Below are 24,961 nucleotides of genomic sequence, written 5' to 3' on the forward strand. Positions count from 1 at the left end.
GACACCAACCTTCTCAACTAAACAAATAAAGCCTTAAATATATAAAATTAAAGGCACTGAAGTCATTAGAATAAGGTTAGAAGAATTTATACATATACATTCTAAAATTCACAAACAGAAGTTAGAGTGTCTACTTAAAAGGCAGTGGATTAGGTATAGTCTTTGGCTTGATAGACTTAATTGAATATCATATCAGATTCTGCCACTTTAATAACAGTCTGAAAATGCAGACATTAGGTACACCTTAAGAGCTAAATGAACAAAATTAAAAAAAATTTAAAATATAAGATAAACAGGTAATCTGTATCAATTCGAAGACCAAGCACAAACCAGAAAAATCCATAAGAACTTTCTTAAATAAAGATGGAGTAGACTAAAAGAATGATAAAAAGAGGGAGATGACTATCCTGCTCTGAATTCAAAAGGGAGCACCGAGGGCAAATGCAAATCCCACAGGCCTTTATATTTACTTAAAATCGTAAATGCTGAAAAAGGGCTTCCTTATTACTGGTAGATTATAAGGAATATTGTTATCAAACAAACCTATGTATACTCTGAGGAAATGACCAGAAAAGCTACTATAACGATCAATTCAATCCCGGTACAGAATCAAATCACTTAAGATGTTAAAACATTTCTACTTCTTTTTTTAAAAGATAAAGTTGAAATATAAATGTAAGTGTAAAAGTTCCAAACCATTTATTCTCTGGCTTTAGGCCAGAATTCTCTCGTCTTTGTGGTAAAGCACTTATCTGTCTGCCTTCACAGCACGCGTGTGAGACCTGAAGATGAAGCCCCAGGAAGACCAAGCTCTGAGCACGAGCCCTCGTACACAATTGCTGGCATTTCAAAAGCCTTCAGGCTATCAGAAGAAGCACGCCAAGAGCCTCGGGCATTTCAAGCAAAGTGAACTCTTAACATTTTTCCTGCCAAGCAGTGTTGACAGATGGCGATAGTGACGCAATGATTTAAGTGTTAGTTTTCTGACTTAGTATTATGATTGATTAAAATATTCCAATATCCAAGTGGCCTAATGATCATATTGGAAAATTACTGATTATGAAAAACTATTTTAAAAACATGAAATACACAAAAATATTAGAAGCTCCCTAAATGAACAGCTGTGAAAACTGTCAATTATATAAACATATTAACTATTTATAATACAGTCACTAACAGATAAACTGGCTACATTTTAAAAATTTACTTACAAATCAACTGTTAAGACTTCAATTCCAATGTTATAAAAGAGATTAGGTTCCATCCCTTAGCAAAATACCCCCTTCACAAAGTTCAAAAGACATCTGCAGAAGAGACAGTAACTATGGGCATAAATCACTTTGCAAATAGTCTTAATTTGTTAAACCAAAATACCACTAGGGAGGAGGACACAGACATTTGGAATGTTAGAAACTCAGATAAGCATATAACCAGGGAGGAGACAAGAATACCCAAAGCACAAACTGTTCTCTTATATAGAAAGTATGACTGTCCATCAAAATATTAACTCTTGGGAGAGTTTTGCTGATTATGCTAGAATAGTAGTAGGGATTTTAAACAAATTTTCATTCAGTGTTACTGGATCAACAAATCACTTGAGATTTTACATTAGTCTCTCTGCAGTCTAAATCAGTTGAATAATCAAGCAAAGAAAAGTTCCTTTAATTCCAATTTGTCTCTGGTTAATCATAGTTTAATGACTCTCAACCCCCACTGTATATTAAGACAACACAAAAACTTTTGGGGCCTCACACCCAAAGAATCTCATTTAGTTGGTCTGAAGCAGAGGCTGGCATAGATACATTTAATTTCTCAGGTAGTTCTACTGTGTAGCCAAGGTACAAAATTTGAGTTAGTTAATAATAGTTTTATTTCTCATAATAACTGTATTTCTCTGTATACCAATTTATTTTTTAAAAAAGGTAAAAGAAGTTTATACTCCATCTTCTATCTAAAACATATGATTTAATATAAATGTTTAAAATGTGTTATGGCTTTTTTCTCCTTCATTTAACATTTTCCATTTATGTATACGTATATCACTAAGTTCCTATATGCTTAGAGTTGTCTTGAAAGATTTTCATCAAATTGTTGACCATGGAGCTGCTTTTAGGTTATTAAGACTTAGAACAATTTTTAGTTTTCACTGTACTTTTCACTTTTTTAATATGCATGTATCATTTTATAAAATAAAGGCATCTTTGAAGTTTCAATTTGAAAATACTAAAGCTTTCATCTTGAAATTTTAAAATAATATAAAAGGTTAGCATTTTTAATTAAAACTAGAGGGGTTGGCAAATGTTCTTAGAAAAGTCTGTATTTTTCACACCTTAGCCATATATACTTTTGAGTTATTTCCAAAATAATTTTTTCTTTTCAAATTCATAATAGTTCTATTGTTATAAGACTATTTATAAAATATTATTTCTAAAAATGGAAAGAATTTTGACAATACAATATACTTACACAGACTCTGCATCCTTTTCCTTTTTAATTATTCCTGGTAAACCAAAAGTCTTTCTTTTCCTTGGTTTTATACCTTAAAATAAACATATATTGTTATAGAACATGACTCTTCCTGATAAACATATTAAATTTATGAATGCATCTTGTATCCTGACACATGATTTGCTCATAAATGTTGATATTAAATTTGGATGAAAGAAATACAAGCATCAATTACTAAGCCCTAAAATTTAAATCAGGGTCATAATCTGTTTAAATTTTTCTTATGTTAATATAGCCTGTTATTCACCAAAAGGTTATACATAGAACAATCACTTGAGCGATGACATTCTCTCCTCCTCTAAATTCTCAGGCAAATAAGCATCTGCAGATATCTTAAGACTTCAAAGAAAGTACATCATTCATTATAAGAGATTTGGTTATAAATGCAGGTCAGATCACGTTCTCTGTATAAAAGGTCACAAAATATAAATGTGTTTTAAATAAATAGATGACAACAGGTCCATTAACAGTATGACAGATATTTATAATATGGCATCTTTTGTACATGTGTTATCTCTAATAAAAACAAGGTTGTAAGTGGATCCAACAATAAATGAGGAAAAATATCATTTGTTTTGCCAAATAAGGCAGTTCCTCGTCTTCCTGCATGACAGATTATTTTTTAAAAAGGTCAGTAATGCTATCAATTGTTAACAGAATTTAGCACTTAAAGCTTAGCTGCTGTTGTTCAGTTCCTAAGTCATATTCGACTCTTTGCGACCCCATGGACTGCAGCACACCAGGCTTCCTTCCCTGTCCTCCACTATTTCCTGGAGTTTGCTCAAATTCATGTCTACTGAGTCAGTCATGCTATCTAACCATCTCATCCTCTGCTGTCCTTTCACCTTCAATCTTTCTCGGCATCAGGCTCTTTTCCAATGAGTTAACTCTTTGGATCAGATGGCCAAAGTATTGAGCTTCAATTTCTTCATCAGTTCTTCCGATGAATATTCATGGTTGATTTCCTTTAGGACTGACTGGTTTGAGTACACCCAAGCTAACTTCCAGTTCTCTGGTAGCTTGGACGGTAAAGCGTCTGCCTACAATGCAGGAGACCCGGGTTCGATCCCTGGGTTGGAAAGATCCCCTGGAGAAGGAAATGGCAACCCACTCCAGTATTTATGCCTAGAAAATCCCATGGACCTAGGAGCCTGGTGGGCTACAGTCCATGGGGTCACAAAGAGTCGGACACGACTGAGCGACTTCTCTTCACTTCAAGCTAACTTCACACCTTGTAGATGAGGAAACTCAAAAGCATTAGGTAACTAAGTTTTTGTAACTGTTATACAGCTAGTTATCACTACAATCAGGATAATAATCCAAATGTCTTAGAATAATGTACTTGCTTTCATGTAAAACTAATTCCCTGAACCATATATTTGTATAGCATATTACAATATTCTTAAAATAATTTTTTTCCTCAGAGTAGGTATTATTTATTATAAACATTTTAAACAACTCTTTAAATTCTTTTCAGCTTTTGAGGAATCTTTAAAGATTACAGAGAACTTAAAATAATTACTGCTCTTAATCAAATAGCTGCTGCTGCTGCTGCTGCTAAGTCGTGTCAGTCGCGTCCGACTCTCTGCGACCCCATAGATAGCAGCTATAAAAAGTCTAGTCCCTGGAGCTCCTTGACTGCTGAAGTAATAACCTTACACACAATAGCAAACCGTTTCTCTAAACTCTTACACAGGTCTTGGAAAAAAATCAAAGACTGCTTTCAAGTTATTTCTAGCAGCTCACAAAGTGAGATATATAAAACACAACACACACACACACAAACCCACAACAAAAACTGCAGGTATCTCTTGGGCTTCATACTATAAAAAACATAAATTTAAATAGGAAGTGTTGTGGACCCTTTCTCCAATTCAAATCATCACCTATTTTGAATGACAGTCACATTAGCATTAATGCACAACCTTATTAATTACTGAAATGCTGCCCATTGTAGAATAAGCAGTATACATCAATATGCAGTGATGTTTCTTATTTTAATTTTAGAGTGTTTAAAGAAGGAATCAATGGAGAAAACATTCTCAATGTACATCTAAAAACAAATACATGTTATATTTATCTTTTAAAAAATACACATTCTAACACATTAGTATCCTTTGGGCAAACTTATTTGTAAAGCAAACATTAATACAGCAAGCCTTTAAACCACATTCAGATTTTTTACATCACTCCCTAGACATGCTAACACCAATGGGCAGCAGCCTCTCTCTTCAGTAAACAGAAGCTACCAGCTAGCTGCCACACATTACAACTAGTCAACTTACCTTCAACCGCACTAGCAGGGTCACATTCTTCAAACTCAATAAGGCCTAAAAAGAAAAATGCTATTACATGGACAAGTACTGGTTAAAAAAAAAAAAAGTGACAGAAAACAATCAGATGGGATCCCATGACATCTTTTTAATGATTCTGAAATGTTTCAGAGTGACCTGATGTTAATTAAAATATCAGCAATAATTTAAAAAGCAAATAGCAAGCATGTTCAATGTTACTGTGACTGGCCCATTATTATGACCACAGTTTACTGCAAACCCTTTATATATGATGCCACACAACTTGGAGCACAGAGATCTAACATGTAGTTGGGAGCCTCTTGTATGTATAGTTGAGAGAAAACAACAGTAAGAGGCAGTTGCTGAATCCTTGGTTGCACTGGTGGTAAGACCAAGGGGCCAAGACAGCAAACACTCCTAGAATGGAAGCCTGGGACCTTGCTTGTTCAGTTCACCACTGCACCCTAGCAAATAATGTTTTCCATGAATATCTGCTAAATAAGTAAGCGAATTAATTACATACTAACTAAGAGGTGATGCTGAAGTGAAAACCCAGATCTATCCATACAGCAGGTCAAAGAATTTAAACTCTAGTTTGCAGGCAATGGGAAGAGCTTTCATGTGAGAAAGTGATACACATACACCTTCCTGAAAGTGGTCTTATATACAAATTAATTCAGCACTGGTACGAGAGACAGACTGCAGAGAAGGGGACAAAAATAAAATGGAAACCAGCTGAAAAACAATTAAAATAGCCCTGAAATGACAGGTGTGCTGAGACTAACCTTAAGTGCTATAAAATGTGGTATCTTTCATATATGTAAAATACAAAATTATTTAGACAGTAAATAAAGCAGTGAACAGCAGGAATTATTTTTCTATTGAAATATACATAAAATGAATTATCAAACTAAAATTTCACGTTCCACTAAATTGTCTCTTTAGCCCTCTTCTGTAATATACAATTTTATGCAAGTCCAGTTTTTTTGTGAAACCATTTTTAATTTAATAATGGTAATTGGTACAATCTGCTACATCAAGAGATTTTTAAATAGAGCTTGAAGTAAAGAGTACATAAGAGATTTCACTACTCATCCTTCTGATATGTTAAGCTTAACTGTAACTATGTCCAAATTCATGATCAGAGTTCTTATAGGTCATTCCATTATAAAAGAAAACCACTAACCAACAAGGAAAATTTCTCTACAAGTAGGAGCATCTAAAACTATTGGCTAAAATGTCCTTCTTTTTACCTCTAAGTCAAAGATTTACTTCCTCAGTTCCAGCTTCTATTCAAATAAAGTAGATTAACATTTAGTGATAAGCAGAATAAAAGTTGCAAATGTGCCGATAAACAAGGTCTTAACTAATTAATTAGCAATACCTTCCCTACTGGGGCATTCTTATGGTAAACATCATTTGGCTAAAATGAAAAAAATACATTCACTACTTCCATCCAAAAAGTTCTTAAGAGTCAGAAAATGGCCCAATTAAAATTTCAAGGACTTCAGGTCCACTCTGTAAATCTGGAAGCTTATAAATTCATTAAATGAAAGGGTAATGAGCTTGGCCTTAGAATCCCTTAAAGGCCTACACTAATAGTTTACAAAGAGATGAGAACTGAAAGACTAATAAAGGTAAGGAATTTCAGTAGTATGTGCATCTGATAAACAGCCATCTTTTGCTGTTTAAGAATTATGAAGAATGAAAAACCTCTGCCTAAATCACCAGCAGTTTATTACATATTATTAATTTTATCACTTCATAATAAAGCTTGGGAGACTATAACCACCCATAAAAAAAAAAAAAAGACAACCAGAAACATAGTTAATCCAAAATTTTCCGATTATAAGCACATCATTTGTGCCCAGTAACTATTTACGGAATCTCTAACACTCAAGCTATAGGCTTTTTCTAGGGAACAAAACAAAACAGCAATACCAAATTGCATTATTTACAATTTTAAAAAGCAGTATCTAGAAAATCTTTTAAAACATCACCTGAGCAAATACAGGATATATTCTTTTAAGATCTTTGGATGTCTTCAAATATGTGAAAATAGTAAAGACATCCCTTATCCCTATTAACATCAATCCTTTCAAACAAAACTCTGCATTTTTTCTCACATTTTTACCCAGACATATCTTGATTATTTTTCCCTTTATCTTTTTTAAACATCTTCTTAAAATCCATCTGGAACAGAAAAAATATTCAATAAAAATAAGCTATTCAAATGACATTTCTGCAATGTCAGATGTGAAATCCTTTCAAATTATAAACTATATATTAAAAAAATTAATTGACTTCCATCCACACATAATCTTTTTTATTAAAACAGAAATACTAACAGTTTCTGGAACAATAAAACTAAATATATGCCCTTAAAAAAACCATTAAATCATGCATGAAGAAGATTTTCCCTTTCAAATGGCATACGCTCCACATGCTGCTTCACATGGCAAAGCTTTGCGTGCCTGGCTCAGTGCCAGTTGACAGCTCAGCTGGATATCAATGCACATTCTGACCCCCCTTGTAGCATGTCACTTCTGAACTGTTTCACAAGCAGAAAGTTTATTCAGCATCTCTCCCAAATGCAGTCCACTGCCCATCATTCTGCTATTTAATCATAAGACAAGTTACTTTTTTTGACAGTACCAAAGCCAGAGTGAGAGTCAAAGAATAGTTTGCTACAACTGGAATTTCAATTGTTTTAGGCTCAATTAATTCTGTTGTCAAAATAAATAACTGCTCTTAGTACTTAGATTTTATGCTGGGCCACAAGGGCAATTTAGTTTATATAAAAGCAAATAAGACCATTTTGGTTCTGCCTCTTGATGCTCTTTTACACATTATCTAAAAATGCCATCAAGAGTTCAATTAAATGCAGAAGAAATTAAAGGCAGACCTCAAAGAGGGCCAGTGATTCTTATATATGATGCTTTAATCATCAGGTAGGAATAAATTGTTGCTAGCAAGAGAAAAAGTCAATAACCCAAACAATTCATCCAAATCTAATCTGGAGCAAAACTTTAGGAAATGTTACAGGAGGAAAGAATTTATTTAACACTAATCTTTAATCACTACATGTATTTTGTGGAATGAGGTAGCGTATTAAAAAAATGTGAAACATTTAATAGTTTCCATTGTTTTGGAATCAATTCTAAATCTCAAGCCATCAACAAAATTAGCAACTTTGTCTAGTTATAAACTGGCCCCAAAACTCAAATAGGTTTGGGCTACCTAAATCAAGTAATTTACTACATATACTCAACTAAAACCACAGATCACTGGTTTTATTTAGAAGCCAAATTAAAACATAGAAATATGCCCAGACCTCCAAGTTTAACAAAAAGTGATGATAAAGAGGGAGGGATGAGGAAGAGAGGAGGGAGAGGTGGGGAGAGAGGAGGAAGAGAGAGAGACAAAGGGAAAGAGGGGGCGGCTCGTAAACAATGGGAATCAGTGACGTTTTCAAGCTTGCTTCTGGGCTTGTGGACCGCAACAGAGCCACATTCCTACGTGTCTCAGATGCTGAACCAGGAAAGCTAACAGGAAAAAGAGCACCAAACTCTAGCTTGCGGTGGTATGCAAAGGACATGGAGGTTCAGGTCCTGGTTTTGCTACTTGCTTGTTGGCTGGCTACCCTGGACTAGTTACTTATCTTTCTAAACCTAGGTCTTCTCACTTTTATGAATGATATGGAGGGGTGATAGTATCTTTTGCCATATTTCCTTCCTCTTTCTCTATCTACACATATGGCAGACTAGAAGGACATGCACTCATTTTCTCCTACGAGAACTCCAAAATTGCAACTCACTGCTGACCATCGACAGGAGAAATGCTGGATCCCACCCAAAAAAGATACCCCACGTCCCAGGGCAAAGGAGAAACCACAGCAAGATGTGAGGAGGAGCGAAATTCCGTTTAAAATCAAAAGCCATACCCACTAGAGATGCTTGGAGGGCTCAAATAAAACCTTGTGTGCACCAGGACCCAGAAACCCCACAGAGAGTGAGACAGACCTGCCTTTGAATGTCCGGGTGTCTCCTGAGGAGACACTGAACCAGAGTCACCAGGGAAGCACCACAAACTGCCCACCGATCTTACTAAAATATAGTTTCTAATTCAGTAAGCCTGGGGTAGGGGTTGAGCATCTGCGTTTATGACAAGCATCCACTGATGTAATGCTGCAATTTCTCAACAATGGCTGCATGTTGGAATTGGACAAGTTTTAAAATATAGTGATACCAAGGACCCACCCTTCACCAATGACATCAAATTCTGGGATAGTACAATGTCTGTACATTTTTTTAAAAGAGAGAGAAAGAAATAAAAAGGAAAAAGGAAAATATTTTCAACAAATGATTCTCACAGGTAGCCAAGGCTTGAGAAGCAGTGATGAAGCTAATTTAGGAACCTTGGTCTCAAATAAAAAGAACAGGTTTTTAACCACAGAATTTCAGCCACTTGTAAAATCTAAATTTTCACCGAGTTCTCCAACACAGCATCTTGGCACTGAAATATAATCTCCGCCTATATCCAAAATCTGACACTGCTTCCATTCCCTCGACTGAGTCATGTTTTCACTTTCTGGGATAATAATAAAACCTTTAGGAATTAACACTCTGCTTGCTGTAATCTCTCTTCTCTGGGAATTTCCCCTTGTTCACAAGTGGAACAGCAGCCACTAGTGAGACCTAGTGAGAACTGACTGAACTAGAAAGAAGATCACCCCAACCCAAGATTACCTAGACCAGGTTGTTTCTGGTCAAGAAAAAGGACAAAAACCTGGGTTAATTCTGAGCGACGGATACAATTAAGGGACAAGCGAAAATATCTAGAATTTACTAAGAGATCACTTTACATAAGGTACCTGGAGAAGCAAAGAAAGCCATTCTGCAAAGAAAAAAAAAAAGCAGTAGAAATGCAGAGACTTAGTAAAGGAAAAATAATACCTAGTATTTCTACTGGTTTGGGTTTCCTTCTGTAGCCTGGCTATATTCCTGATTTTGAATCCTTGGAGTACCTCAGTCTCTTTTCCATAAACTTCCTTTTAAGGTCAAGTTGATTAACTTCTTTTACACACTGCAAAAGGAACTAAAACCCTGTCTTTATTCGGATGCACATGTAAAAACTGTAATGAGCTTCCTTTAGTTTTGTTTTTACTTCTTTTTTTTTTTTTTCTTTGATCAGTGTTTATACATTGAATAGGCTTCCCTGGTAGCTCAGACAGTAAAGAACCTCCCTGCAATGCAGGAGACCTGGGTTCAGTCCCTGTGTTGGGAAGACCCCCTGGAAAAGGGAATGGCTACCCACTCCAGTGTTCTTGCCTGAAGAATTCCATGGACAGAAGAGCCTGTCAGGCTACATACAGTCCATGGGGTCGTGAAGAGCTGGACACAACTGAGCAACTGAACATGCACATACATTGAATACTTTTAATGGTTACTTCAAATTAATGAACTAAGTTTTCCTTAAAGTCTGCTCAAAACAGTTTAATCTTTACTTTACAATTTAGGATTATTATGATGATGATCAGTTACTGTGCTGTGATATGACCACAGATGTAGTTGGTGCAGGGTATCAGATTAACTGATTTCTGAATCCAAGAACAGCAGAACCAACTTTTGGGAAAAAAAAATAGTATTGTTATAAGTTACACAGTTCTAATGTATTATCAAGCTTGCTACCATCTACATTAAAAAGTACATTCTCCAAAGTTAGGCGAAGATTTTCTATAAAAAGTCAAGCTATTAAGTATTTTAGACATTGTGGGTCATAAAGTCTGTCCCAACTAGTGACCTTGGCTACCACAGTGTGAGAGCAGACAAGACATGGGTCACAGCAGACAAGTGTGACTGGTTTCAAAGAACTTTCATGGACACCAACACCTGAATTTTATAATTTTACGTATCACAAAATACATGTTCTCCCCACCCCACATTCATTCTTTGAAGGCCTCAAAGTAAGAGGCAAAGCTAAATCTAGCTCAGGAGACAATCGTTATCAGGAGGCACACGCATCCCACAGGGCAGACTTCTATGCCTCTGTCCTGGGTAGTTAGGACACCTAGGGAGAGGTGTACTCCTGCACAAAGCAAAGCTTTTCTGTATTATCTGCTCTGGAAGTTTTCTTCTTTCAGTCTCCGATTTGTGCAAATCTTATTATCCTCTTCACTAATCATTATCCATTTTTTTCTCTTTCTCGGATCATTCCCATTTACTATCAATTAGAAAAATGAAGTAATCACAGCAAATCTGGTGTGGTTTGTGGGTCTTTGGTTTTATCAGCTAATTTTAATTTTGCTCTCTACAAAAGGGTTTCAATGCTTCTCAAAAAAAAAAAAAAAAACTTTGTGGAAGAAGGTTCAATTTATAGGTTTGGCATTACTCCAAATCACTGAAGAGCCTGGAAAGATGATCACTAGATTTTTTTTCAACTATATTTAAAATAGTACTCTATTATCTGTACCCTATATATAAAATAATATACCTAAAATTGGAAGCTGAAAAATTCTAAAAATCTAAACTAATCAATTTCACATTTAGGTGGTCTGACTACAAGAATCTCATTACAAGAATCTCATTTTTCCTTTTTTCTTGGTGGCTGATTTTATGTCTACCTTTCTGAAGCTTTTTCTATTTGTAACTGTAAACACAATATATAGTCTCTGCTGCTAAGTCACTTCAGTCGTGTCCAACTCTGTGTGACCCCACAGAGGGCAGCCCACCAGGCTCCTCTGTCCCTGGGATTCTCCAGGCAAGAATACTGGAGTGGGTTGCCATTTCCTTCTCCCTGGAAGTCCTCAGATGGAAGCCATAAATCTATATTATCATATAATGAAAATATAGATAAGCTTTGCAATAAAATCTTTTATTTAAACATATTAGACACTGGTTTACCAACTTTTTATTTATCTATCCTTTTGTTTCTTATAAATGGAAACTTGCTTAGATTTTATGAATTATAAACAGCACAGAGTGAAATTAGCAGAATGACTGTAAAATAGGAAATTAAAAAAAAAACAGGTTTTAATCTTAATTTTAGCTGCAACTAAAATATATGAGAATGAGGATAATGTCATTAGAACATAATAAGCCATTCACAATTAGAAAACACCTGTTTATTCATGATTCTTTCAGACCACAGTGCTTTGATATCCAAAGCATCCACTTAGAGTAACTCAAATTCCAGAAAAGCCAAGCAGTACAACATTTAAAAAGTAATGACAAAAACAGTACGGAAGTTCCTCAAAAAATTAAAAATAGAACTACCATATGATCTAGCAATTCCACTTCTCCATATTTATCAGAAGAAAATTAAATCACTACTGAGAAAAAAAAATCTTCACTCTCATGTTCAGTGTATGTATGTGCTTAGTTGCTCAATCGTGTCCGAGTCTTTGCGACCCCATGGATTGCAGCCCACCAGGCTCCTCTGTTCATGGGGATTCTCCAGGCAAGAGTACTGGAGTGGGTTGCCATGCCCTTTTCTGGGGGATCTTTCCAACCCAGGGATCGAACCCAGGTCTTCCGCATTACAGGCGGTTTCTTTGCCATCTGAGCTACCAGCGAAGCCCCATGGCTCAGTGTGGCACTATTTATAAGAGCAAAGACATGAAAACAAACCTAAGTCTCTACTGACAGATAAAGGATCAATAAAATATATATATATATATATCTACACACACACATATATATATCTCTCTACACACACAAAATAGCCACACAAAAAAAAAAAAAAAAAGAAAATCCTGTCTTTGTGACAACATAGATGGAACCTGAGGGCATTATGCTAAGTTAAATAAGTCAGAGAAAGACAAATACTCTATGATCTCACTTACACGTGGAATCTAAAAAAATAAAACTGAACTGACAGATACAGAGTGGGTGAGGGGGAAAGCCACTGGGTAAAATGGGTAAAGGTGGTCAAAACATACAAACTTCCAGTTATAGGACAAAATAAGCCCACAGACATGGTGACTTTACTTAACAATATCCTATTATGTATTTGAAAGCCGCTAAGAGAGTACAGTCATCCCGCAGTATCTGAAGGCGGCTGGTTCTAGGATCCCTGCAGATACCAAATTCTGAAGATGCTCAAGTCCCTTATATGGCCTAACGCAGTCAGCCCTCCGTGTCCATGGTTGTGGAATCCTCAGATAGAGAGGGCCAACTGTAGTCCTTAAAAGTTCTTATCACAAGAAAAACAATCTAACTATGTGTGGGAATAGACATTAACTAAACTTACTCTGGCAATCATTTGCAATATATACATTTATCATTATGTTGCATACCTTAAAGCTAATACAATGGTATTTGTCAATTATAATTCAAAAAAAAAGTAATGACAAAAATGACACTACATATTATAAAATATATTTTTTATATGTGTATATTTATATTTAATCTTAATATACATGTTTGTTGTGATCCACAGTCAAAGGCTTTGGCATAGTCAATAAACAGAAATAGATGTTTTTCTGAAACTCTCTTGCTTTTTCAATAATCCAACCAGTGTTGGCAATTTGATCTCTGGTTCCTCTGCCTTTTCTAAATCCACTTTGAACATCTGGAAGCTCACGGTTCATGTACTGTTGAAGCTTGGCTTGGAGAATTTTGAGCATTACTTTACTAGCGTGTAAGATGAGTGCAATTGAGCAGTAGTTTCAGTATTTTGGCATTGCCTTTCTTTGGGATTGGAATGAAAACTGACCTTTTCCAGTCCTGTGGCCACTGCTGAGTTCTCCAAATTTGCTGGCATATTGAGTGCAGCACTTTCAAAGCATCATCTTTTAGAATTTGAAATAGCTCAACTGGAATTCCATCACCTCCACTAGCTTTGTTCGTAGTGATGCTTTCTAAGGCCCCCTTGACTTCACATTCCAGGATGTCAAGCTCTAGGTGAGTGATCACACCATCGTGATTATCTGGGTTGTGAAGATCTTTTTTGAATGGTTCTTTTGTGTATTCTTGCCACCTCTTCTTAATATCTTCTGCTTCTGTTAGGTCCATACCGTTTCTATCCTTTATTGAGCCCATCTTTGCATGAAATGTTCCCTTAGTATCTCCAGTTTTCTTGAAGAGATCTCTAGTCTTTCCCATTCTGTTGTTTTCCTTTATTTCTTTGCAATGATCCCTGAGGAAGGCTTTCTTATCTCTCCTTGCTATTTTTGGAATTCTCCATTTAAATGGGTATATCTTTCCTTTTCTCCTTTCCTTTCATCCTAAAGGAGATCAGTCCTGAACATTCATTAGAAGGACTGATGTTGAAGCTGAAACTCCAATACTTTAGCCACCTGATGTGAAGAACTGACTCACTGGAAAAGACCGTGATGCTGAGAAAGATTGAAGGTGGGAGGAGAAGGGGATGACAGAGGATGAGATGGTTGGATGACATCACCGACTCAATGGACATGAGTCTGAGTAAACTCCAGGAGTTGGTAATGGACAGGGAGGCCTGGGGTGCTGCAGTCCATGGGGTAGCAAAGAGTTGGACACAACTGAGTGACTGAACTGAACTGAATATATATTTATTAAATGTACATTATTATATATATATTTATGTTTTTAAAATAGTCTCAATAATAGTGAGAAAATTTAATACTTTCTCAAAGTGTGATTTACACAGGAAAATTGGAGACACAGAGCTAGAGGTTACATCTTTCAACAGATAACTGGCTACAGAAAAAAAATACTCATTTTTCAGTGTAAGACAAATGGGTTAACTTTCAGTTTATGCAGAGTTTCTAAAGAAGTGGGCCTCTTGTTTTCTTTTAAAATTGTGCCCTATAGGACTAAAACCAGTTTACAGAAGAACTCATCCACCAGAGGGAGCCCTTACAAAAGAGAAAAAGTGTTACCAGCAGCGTGCGTCTGTGAGTGTGTGTGTGTGTGAGAGAGAGACGTGTGTGAAAGAGAGAACGTGTGTGAGAGAGAAAGAGAGAGAACGTGTGTGAGAGAGAAAGAGAGAGAACGTGTGTGAGAGAGAGAGAAAGAGCGAGAACGTGTGTGAGAGAGAGAGAACGTGTGTGAGAGAGAGAGAAAGAGAGAGAGAGAACGTGTGTGAGAGAGAGAGAAAGAGAGAGACAGAGAGTGGCTGTGTGTGTGTGTTTTGACTCTGCAACCCCCTGGACTACAGTTAGCCAGGCTCCTCTGTCCATGGGATTTCCCAAGCAAGAATACTAGAGTGGGCTGCCATTTTCTACCTGAGGGGATCTTCCCGACCCAGCAATCAAACCCTCCTCTCCTGCACTGGAGGCAGATTCCTTACTGCTGAGCTACCAGGGAAGCCCTAGTACACACAATTGAAGCAAGTGTATTTCTTACAAAACAAAATTCTTTAAATCCAGCGATTTCTTACAATCACATGTATTATTTTCTGAGAAATACAAAGTTTCCATCACTGATATGAGCTCCCTCTAGTGCCCACAGATAGAACAAATCTGTATGAATGAGCCTGTCGCCCACAGCAAGTCAACTAGAGAAGTAGCATTTACCTTTTCCATTCCACCCCCGCTCACGCCTTTTCTTTCCCCTAAGTTCTAGGGCCATTTATCTTGAAAATCAGTCACCTATATACATGATGTCAGCAGTCATCTAAAACTGTCACCTAATTCTGGGCTAAGTAATTCTAGGAAAGCCCATGTCATCACCAATCTTGGCCTCCCTCTTACCAGTTAGTCACAGAAATTTTCTACATGTCTGTCTATCTTGAGGCAAATATATTTAAATTTATAAATAAACACTACCCCATAGTACCTATCTATTAATCGAGTATGTATTAATTTGGGGAAAATAACACTAAGTACTCAATAAATATTACATTATCTCAGGTAAACCTCCCAAATCCCCATGAGGTAGGAACTATTATTATCCTCACTTTATAGATGAAGACTTTGAGGCTTACATCTCACTAGTATAGTAAAGTATAGATCACAAACTATAGGGTAAGTACTGTGCTATACCACAGATAAGAAAGTAACTGGACTTAATGAGGTAACTGTAGATTTACAGTTTTTTAAAAAAGGAAAAAGGAAAGAAATACAACAAGGTTCCTTGTACACTTGGTCCAGTTTCCTGAAATAACATTCTGCAAAACTACAAAATAATGTCACAAAAAGGATACTGACAATGATACAATCTACCAACCTCACTCAGTTCTAAGGCATTTTCAGTTAGCCAATACACACTTGCTTTTATTCTATCAATATTTCTAAATGCTCCATATAAAAATTCTTTGCTTTTACCTCTCATAACTTGTCTTCAGTTCAGTTCAGTTACTCAGTCGTGTCTAACTCTTTGTGACCCCATGGACTGCAGCAGGCCAGGCTTCCCTGTCCATCACCAACTCCTGGAGCTTACTCAAACTCCTGTCCATCCAGTCGGTGATGCCATCCAATCTTTACCATAAATTTTAGGGTTTCACACTACTCTATAGTTATGTATCTCAGCATTCTCGTTCTTTCTACATTTGTAAACTTATGCAGTTCAATTTTCATTCCTTCAAAGCATGGGCCTTGAGGTCAAGGATTCTGAAATTTAATCCCAGTATTCTGCCATGTACTTAGTTTGGGCAAACAATTTAACCTCTCAATATTTCCATCATCTGTAAAATGGGAATAAAAGTACCTACATCAAAGAGTTCCTGAAGATCAAGCTTTGCCTGCAAAGCAGTTGACACAGTACATGCTACAGATAAGTACTTACTAAACTTTAGCCATAATTATTTACTATTTCTTTACCAAGACTTTTCTAACAGCATTCCATCCATTCCAGTATCTTCAACCATTCCAACCTCTTTAACATCCTAACCTTACCATATATGTCCATCTGTTCATTCACTGAGCAAAAATGTACTGTTTATACATAATGAAGATAAACAGATGAATCAAATACAGAACCTTTCTTCACAAAAGCACAATTCCTAAAATCTGAGTTAGACAACAACGATGGTGCAAGTTAACACATGACCTGGCTTCTTTAAGAGCTTAATTTGGCAAATGAGTGGGATACAGCATTTTCTAGAGGAGACATTAGCATAACTAAGGTACCAAGGGCACAAAGAGAGTATGAATAGGAAACAGCAAGCAGTTCAGGTTGGCTGCAATGAAGGATGACAGAAAAGAAATAATGGAAAGTAACACTAAAGACTGGGCAAGGGCAGATCCTGAAAGGCTTTGAATCTAAGTCCAGAATCTAAATTTCATTCTGTCTATAAAGAAGAAATCCAGAGTGCATCATGAGAAAAGCTAGGCTGGAATCAAGACTGCCAGGAAAAATATCAATAACTCCATATGCAGATGACACCACCCTTATGGCAGAAAGTGAAGAACTAAAGAGCCTCTTGATGAAAGTGAAAGAGGAGAGTGAAAGAGTTGGCTTAAAACTCAACATTCAGAAAACGAAGATCATGGCATCCAGTCCCATCACTTCATGGCAAATAGACGGGCAAACAGTGGAAACAGTGGCAGACTTTATTTTGGGGGGCTCCAAAATCACTGCAGATGGTGACTGCAGCCATGAAATTAAAAGACGCTTACTCCTTGGAAGGAAATATGACCAACCTAAATAGCATATTAAAAAGCAGAGACATTACTTTGCCAACAAAGATCCGTCTAGCCAAGGCTATGGTTTTTCCAGTAGTCATGTATGGATGTGAGAGTTGGACAGTAAAGAAAGCTAAGCGCTGAAGAATTGATGCTTTAGAACTGCGGTGTTGGAGAAGACTCTTGAGAGTCCCTTGGACTGCAAGGAGATCCAACCAGTCCATCCTAAAGATCAGTCCTGAGTGTTCACTGGAAGGACTGATGCTGAAGCTGAAACTCCAATACTATGGCCACCTGATGCAAAGAACTGACTCATTGGAAAAGACCCTGATGCTGGGAAAGATTGAAGGCGGGAGGAAAAGGGGATGACAGAGGATGAGATGGTTGGAAGGTATCACCAACTCAATGGACATGAGTTTGGGTAAACTCCAGGAGTTGGTGATGGACAGGGAGGCCTGGCGTGCTGCAGTCCATGGGGTCGTAAAGAGACGGACACGACTGAGCGACTGAACTGATAATGTAAAGTCAGCAATTTATGAGTAATTCAGTTATTAAGTTCATAATTATATAGCCAAAGCATTAATATGCTATACAATGTAAGATAGACTAGAGAAATTGTTACTGCGCCTGTATTTAGAAACCTCCTGCTGCATTCAATGATGGAGGTAAGGAGGAAAGCCTAAAGGGAAAAATACTGAAGAAACTGAATCAATACAGTTTAAAACTTAACAAAATGTGGGAAAAAGGAAGTGAAGATGATTTAGGCTTTAAACTTAGTATTGTGAACTATACTAAAGAAAAATGGCTCACAGACTAATCAAATCACTTATTCATTTTCCTGAATTCTAAACTAGATTTTAGCTTCAGTCCACTGAGAACTGAATACTTTTTACCTGTAGAGTGAAAACAAGTATCTTGAAAGAATATGGAATAAATGATTTTAAAAATCTAGAAGACTATAATAAACAGATTCAAGGAATCTATTAAATAGAAGACTGTAAGCATGCTGAGTAGGTAAGAGAATGCTGCTTATGATATCTGATATAAAATGTATATTAAAAGTGAGATTAAGGAAACCTATAATCATCTCTTCATAAAATAGGAAAGGGGATTTCTATACTCACTGGTATGTCCCCAGGGTCTAGAACAGTACCTAGAATCCTGTGAGCACTCGATAAAAACATTGAATACATATATGAATGAGGAAAGAAAATTTAAATTCTTACTAAATTTTAAGAAAGGTTCTCCACTGTCTTCAATGCTCTGAGGGCTCAATATTCTCTCCCACTCTTTGTCTTATTATAAGATGGCCTTCTGTTGCTAACTATACTTATGAAAATATAAACTTTAATATACTCATTTAGTAAAGTATGATAACCACTTTAGTAAGTAAGTGTTAGTTGCTCAATTGTGTCCGACTCTTTGCGACCCCATGGATTATAGCCTGCCAGACTCCTCTGTCCATGGAATTCTCCAGGCAAGAATAATGCAGTGGGTTGCCATTCCCTTCTCCAGGGCATCTTCCTGACCCAGGGATCAAACCCATGTCTGTTGCATTGCAGACAGATTCTTTACTGTGTGAGCCACCATTTAGGTACTACCATTTTAGGTAGTACTAAATTATTAATACGGAAGGTCAAAACAAAAACCTAACGTACCATCTGACACAAAGTAAACGATATGTGAGGTTTCGCACAGATTTTTAGGTATCTCCCAAGCTCCATTTTGCAATTTTGGAATTTAAAGGCAAACACACTTGTTACTGAATGGGAAATATGAATATGTCTCCTTGTAGAGTCTGTCATCTTACCAGGTCTTTCCTTCCCAGTGCCTTTTGACTCAGCAAATTTTTGTATCAAGCTTTCAACTGTAGTATTGGCCATGTTATTTATAAATTCTTCATGGACCTGTTAAAATGAAATAAAGATAAGTTTTTTGCATTTTCCATAAATATTGTATTTCAGACAGAATTTCCACAAAACAATTAAAATAGAAGTCAGTGCAGTGACACGTTCATATCTGAGTGTTTTAGAGACATCAGTCTTACAAGAAATAAAACTCATGAAGCAATGAAAATAGTATTAGAATTTTAGTAAAAAGATAACAGACTTCATCTTTCTCTGCTATATTTCAATGCACCCTAAATATCATCATTAAACCACTTTCATATTTTTGGAAAATTTCTAAGTATAAATTCTATAATTTACTAAACTTGCTATTCTAAATTTTAAAATAACAAAACTTTAAAAAAGAAATATTCAAAAATTGTTAACAGCAGACTTTTAATATAAAGAGTGAGCAAAATTAATTTTAAAAATTAAATTATCATCCTTGATAGGATGACAAACTCCAGGTTATTTCATATTTAATACATGTAAATATATAGTCTTTATCTGAAATAATTCAGTACCATGTAATGAGTTTGGATTTTTAAAGTCATAAGAGAACATAAAATTCTCATGAATCGGTTTACTAAAAGCAAAAACTTACCTGGCCTATTTGCAAATGAATTTCCTTAATAGCATTTGACAAGGATCCTATAATTTCTTTTATGTGAATGAGATGAGTTTGTTCAATATCCTGAAATTTCTGGGTAGCAAATATAAAAAAAAAATATTACACACACACAGATATATTCTGAAATTAAAACAAATTTTTTGAAGTCATCTTAATACAGCTAACCAAACTTAACAAGTTACCATTATTATACAAAATTTAACAGTGCTTTAAAAAGCAGAGGCGTTGCTTTGCCAATGAAGTCCATCTAGTCCAAGCTTTGGTTTTTCCAGTAGTCATAAATGGATGTGAGAGTTGGACAGTAAAGAAAGCTGAGCGCCAAAGAACTGATGCTTCTGAACTATGGTGTTGGAGAAGATTCTTGAGAGTCCTTTGGACTGCAAGGATCCAACCAGTCCATCCTAAAGGGTATCAGTCCTGAATATTCGTCGGAAGGACCGATGCTGAAGCTGAAACTCCAATACTTTGGCCACCTGATGCGAAGAACTGACTCATTTGAAAAGACCCTGATACTGGGAATGACTGAAGGCAGGAGAAGGGGACGACAGAGGATGAGATGGCTGGATGGGATCACTGACTCAATGGACGTGAGCTTGAGTGAGCTCCAGGAGTTTGTGTTGGACAGGGAGGCCTGGCGTGTGGCAGTCTATGGGGTCGCAAAGAGCTGGACATGACTCAGTGACTGAACTGAACTATGCTTCTAGACAAATGAGTCTAGTTAACATAATGAAATATAACATCAGAAAAAGTTAACTTTTTATGCCATTTCACAGGCAAATATGAATTTTTTAAGTATTAGAAGATACCACAAATTAAAATCTATAATCAGGGTCAGAAAATTAGGAGGAGACCCAGATGAGAATAGTGTCAAAAAACCAAAGGATAAGTATTTATTTTTTTTTTAGGAGAAGTATTTTAAAAAACTGGAAAACAACCAGCTGGCAGAGCTAAAACTACAGTTTACTTCTTAAGACTTTACAATCTAGCCCAGAGGCTTCCAAAATGTCTAATTCTTAAAATGTTAATATACACTCTCCAAAAGAGGTAGTCTATGGTTTAAGAAATCTGTGAAAACGTGTGTGTATACTCTATCTCAGCAGTTCTCAACTGAAGGCAGGGCTGATTCAGATGACTTGGGGAATGTTTTCAAATTACAAAACACACAGATCCTCCAGGACTATTCAGGAAATGGGCTAGAAAGAAGTAAGAATATTGCTGGGAAAAAAATTCCATGTTATTGTGGTCTTTACTTCCCGGGAAGAAAACCAGTGCTATACTTCGCTTCACAAGAAATATATTAAAAACTGAAGTAACTAAGAAATACTAAAGTAACAAAGCCTGTTTTACTCTGCTTAACCCTGTGTCTTCCAAATTTTTTTAACCATACAACCCTTCTTTTCCTCTCTGAGTATCTATTAATATCTCACAAAACAATTATATTCTTCAAAACAGGATTTGGGAAATGCTGAACTAGTCATTTTCAAATAAAAAGAGAAAAAATACATCTGTCATTTCCACTGCCAAACCTGATTACCCTCTTTCTTGGCAAATTATAACAGGTCTAAGGAGCAGCCTAGATGTTTGCTATTTTTCCCTAGTTTATCAAATTAAATTCCCTCACCCCATATTAAATGTTCAATTTCCTTCAGCATGCATCAGAAATCTCTAAGGCAAATAATCATATCCATATTTGTGTAAAGGGTATGAACTTCAAAAAAAATCAATAATGGTGAAATTATAGTTTTGGCAGTAATGCAACAACAGTCCAAAAACTTAGCAGTTTTATTCGTGAGGAATGATAAAGTTAAAATACAGAACTTGTTTGGCTAATTCTGACCAAGTCCAATGAGAATACTGCAAGATCCTAAATTATTCTCAAGAACTGAGGAACAGTCAGCCAGAACATGATTCTACTTTATGTTTCTCTTGTAAGAATTCACCCTTAGCTTAAAATTAGGCACTTCGATGAACAAGATATTTTTTCACAGAAAGGTAGTCTCAAATCCAGGAAAGACTGGCCAAATGGCCACTAATTTCATATGGATGATTCCTAATACCAAGAAAACTGTGTGCCTTCTTTCTCTTTTGAAACACCAAATCTAAGTCAGATCCTTAATAATTGAGCAATATCTTGAAGCGTGAAGCCAAGCAGAACCTAAAAGCATGATTTAGCTGCAATTTTGAAATTATGCTTTATTTCCGGTGGGAAGATATTGCTAAATATCACAATTCCTCAAAATTAGTGACTACTAAATAAATTCAGTTATTTAGCAAAGGAATATAGTATCAAGTGTTTGAATATAAATGAATAAACTTTTTCTTGAACAAAAGACTTTTCTTCCTTGCATTCAAATTCACTGGGTTCATATTATTGTTACATTAGCTTTTTTTAAAAGTACAATTTTGTCAGCCACTACAGACGAACAAAAATTGGGTTCAAAATTGGGAAAGGAGTATGACAAGGCTATATATTGTCACCCTGCCTGTGTACATCATGTAAAATGGATGGATCACAAGCTGGAATCAAGACTGCCAGGAGAAACATCAAAAACCTCAGATATGCAGATGGATGATATCACTCTAATGGCAGAAAGTGAAGAACTAAAGAGCCCTTGATGAGGGAGAAAGAGGAGAGTTAAAAAGCTGGCTTTGAACTCAACATTCAAAAACCTAGGATCATGGCATCCAGTCCCATCACTTCATGGCAAACACATGAGGAGAAAGTGGAAACAGTGACAGATTTTCTTTTCTTGGGCTCCAAAATCACTGTAGATGGTGACTGCAGCCATGACATTTAAAGACGCTTGCTCCTTGGAAGAAAAGCTGTAACAAATCTAGAGAGCATATTAAAAAGCAGAGATATTACTTTCCCAACAAAGGTCTGTATAGTCAAAGCTATGGTTTCTCCAGTAGTCATGCATGCATGTGAGAGTTGGATCATAAAGAAGGCTGAGCACCAAAGAATTGGTGCTTTTGAACTGTGGTGCTGGAGAAGACTAGAGAGTCCCTTGGATAGCAAGGAGATCCAACCAGTCAATCCTAAAGGAAATCAACCCTGACCATTCACTGGAAGGACTGATGCTGAAGCTGAAGCTCCAATATTTTGGCTGATGCTGATCTGAAGAGCCAACTCACAGGAAAAGACCCTGATGCTGAGAATATTGAAGGCAGCAGGAGAAGAGGACAATAAATGATGAGATGGTTGGATGGCATCACCGACTCAATGGACATGAGTTTGAGCAAACCCCAGGAGATAGTGAAGGACAGGGAAGCCTGGCATGCTGCAGTCCATGGGGTCACAAAGGGTCAGATATGACTTAGCGACTGAACACCACCACCACAGATATATATATATATATAAAAGCACTCTAATACTAAACTTAATCTGAGGGTGTTACTTAAACAATTCTCAAATTTCTTTGTACTAGCCAAGTTACTGTTCAAAGTAAACAAAATCTCCATATTGTTTCAAGTTAAACTGATAGTGGTGAAAAGCATAAGCATAGAGTCACAATTTTAGTCATGCTTATTCTTAACTCAGGGTTTCCCAGGTGGCTCAGTGGTAAAAAAAAAAAAAAAAAAAAAAAATCCACCTGCTAGTGCAGGAGCCACAGAAGATGCAGTTTCAATCCCTGGATGGGGAAGATCCCCTGGAGGAGGAAATGGCAACCCATCCCAGTATTCCTGCCTGGAAAATCTCACGAACAGAGAAACCTGGCTGACGACAGTCCAAGGGGTTGCAAGAGGCAGACATGACTGAGTGACTGAGCACACAGTCTCAAGAGTCTCAAGTGACAGAATTCACATCACAAGTGCTCCAAGTAAAGTCTAAGTTCCTTCACCCAAGGACTCAATTTCTTCTCACTCTGGTGTGGTCCTACCACCAAAATCTCATTACTGCTAGACTGACAGACCCCCCTCCCATTAGGGTTAGGTCAACCTGCTTGGCCTGGAACAAAAACCAAAGAAGCAAAAGAATTCTTTTCCCTTCTAAGTAACCCAAAATAAAGCCTACTACCTATTAAGAAACAAAAGTTAACCTGTTCTACAGTTGTGTGTACACGCTAGAGAGGGGGAGAGACAAAGAGTGAGCACAAGAGAGAAAACATACACGTGTTAGCACCGTATACCACCACCTTTATTTAAAAGCAGTGTGGCTAAACTTCTGCTCCAACAAATTAATTATTCCATCTTGGGACTGGCAAGATAAACAATTAAAATGCCAATCTGAAAAAAAATGTAATGAGGAAGCAGAAAGAGGGAAGGGAAAAATAAGTGCTGAAATTCTATAAAAGGTAGTACATACAAACGAAAACACTGACTTGAACAAATTCTAACTTCTCTTTTTTCAAATTAAATAACTGAAGGCAAGATTTTCAATGATAGAAACTAATCATTCTGATAGAAAATAAATCAATAACTGCCTTATAATTTAAAAGATAAAAGAGAACTTGCTGGAGTCCACAAGGACCACAGTTGCTACAGAAACTGAAACTTTCTACCTCACTGGAGTCGGAGCCTCATTTAAACTAAACCCTTCCTGAAACATTATCACTTCTGAGCTGCCACGACATTACACTTTCCAGTTTTTTTCCTTCTCTGGCTTCTCCTACTTGAGTTTCAGCATCTCTTCCTCTTCCAAACTAACAACGATGAACCTCAGAGTTTGGCTTTAATTCCCCACTCTCTATCCATAGATGATGTCATTATGGTTTTGTGTACTGCCAAGCCCCTATATTATAAAGGCCCAATTCTTTATTCAAAATTTTTGGGACCAAGTGTTTGGGAATTTAAATATTTTGGATTTTTTTGAAATAAAGGTAACGTGTTTTCATATATGTCATTATACTACCAGTAGGATCTGCAGTGGCATCTGTTTATCAAACACTAAAGGAAAACATTTATATTCAGCCTAAGTAGGATAAAGAGACTATATATAGCCTTACATCAGATCAAATCAAGTTCTGCTGCCAAATGAATTCTAGAAAAAAAAAGGGGGGGGGGAGGTTCAGAGAATTCAGAATTGTCAATAAGGGATTGTGAACATTATGTCCAGTCCAGATTACTTAGAGCCTCCAAAACTGCCATTTGCTTT

At 36.5% G+C, this 24,961-nt stretch overlaps 1 protein-coding gene across 1 annotated transcript in view; it reads right to left on the reverse strand.

Moving 5' to 3' along the window:
- Window positions 1-24,961, reverse strand: part of FCHO2 (FCH and mu domain containing endocytic adaptor 2) — a 119,452-nt gene that overhangs the window by 48,926 nt on the left and 45,565 nt on the right. Inside the window, exons 7-10 of the mRNA XM_068990613.1 lie at window positions 19,840-19,938; window positions 19,160-19,256; window positions 4,794-4,838; window positions 2,467-2,539 (exon numbers count right to left, since the gene is read on the reverse strand). Coding sequence (XP_068846714.1) covers window positions 2,467-2,539; window positions 4,794-4,838; window positions 19,160-19,256; window positions 19,840-19,938 — 314 coding nt within the window. The remainder of the gene's footprint in view (window positions 1-2,466; window positions 2,540-4,793; window positions 4,839-19,159; window positions 19,257-19,839; window positions 19,939-24,961) is intronic.

Source organism: Capricornis sumatraensis, chromosome 18, assembly GCF_032405125.1.
Source record: "Capricornis sumatraensis isolate serow.1 chromosome 18, serow.2, whole genome shotgun sequence".
NCBI lineage: Eukaryota > Metazoa > Chordata > Mammalia > Artiodactyla > Bovidae > Capricornis > Capricornis sumatraensis.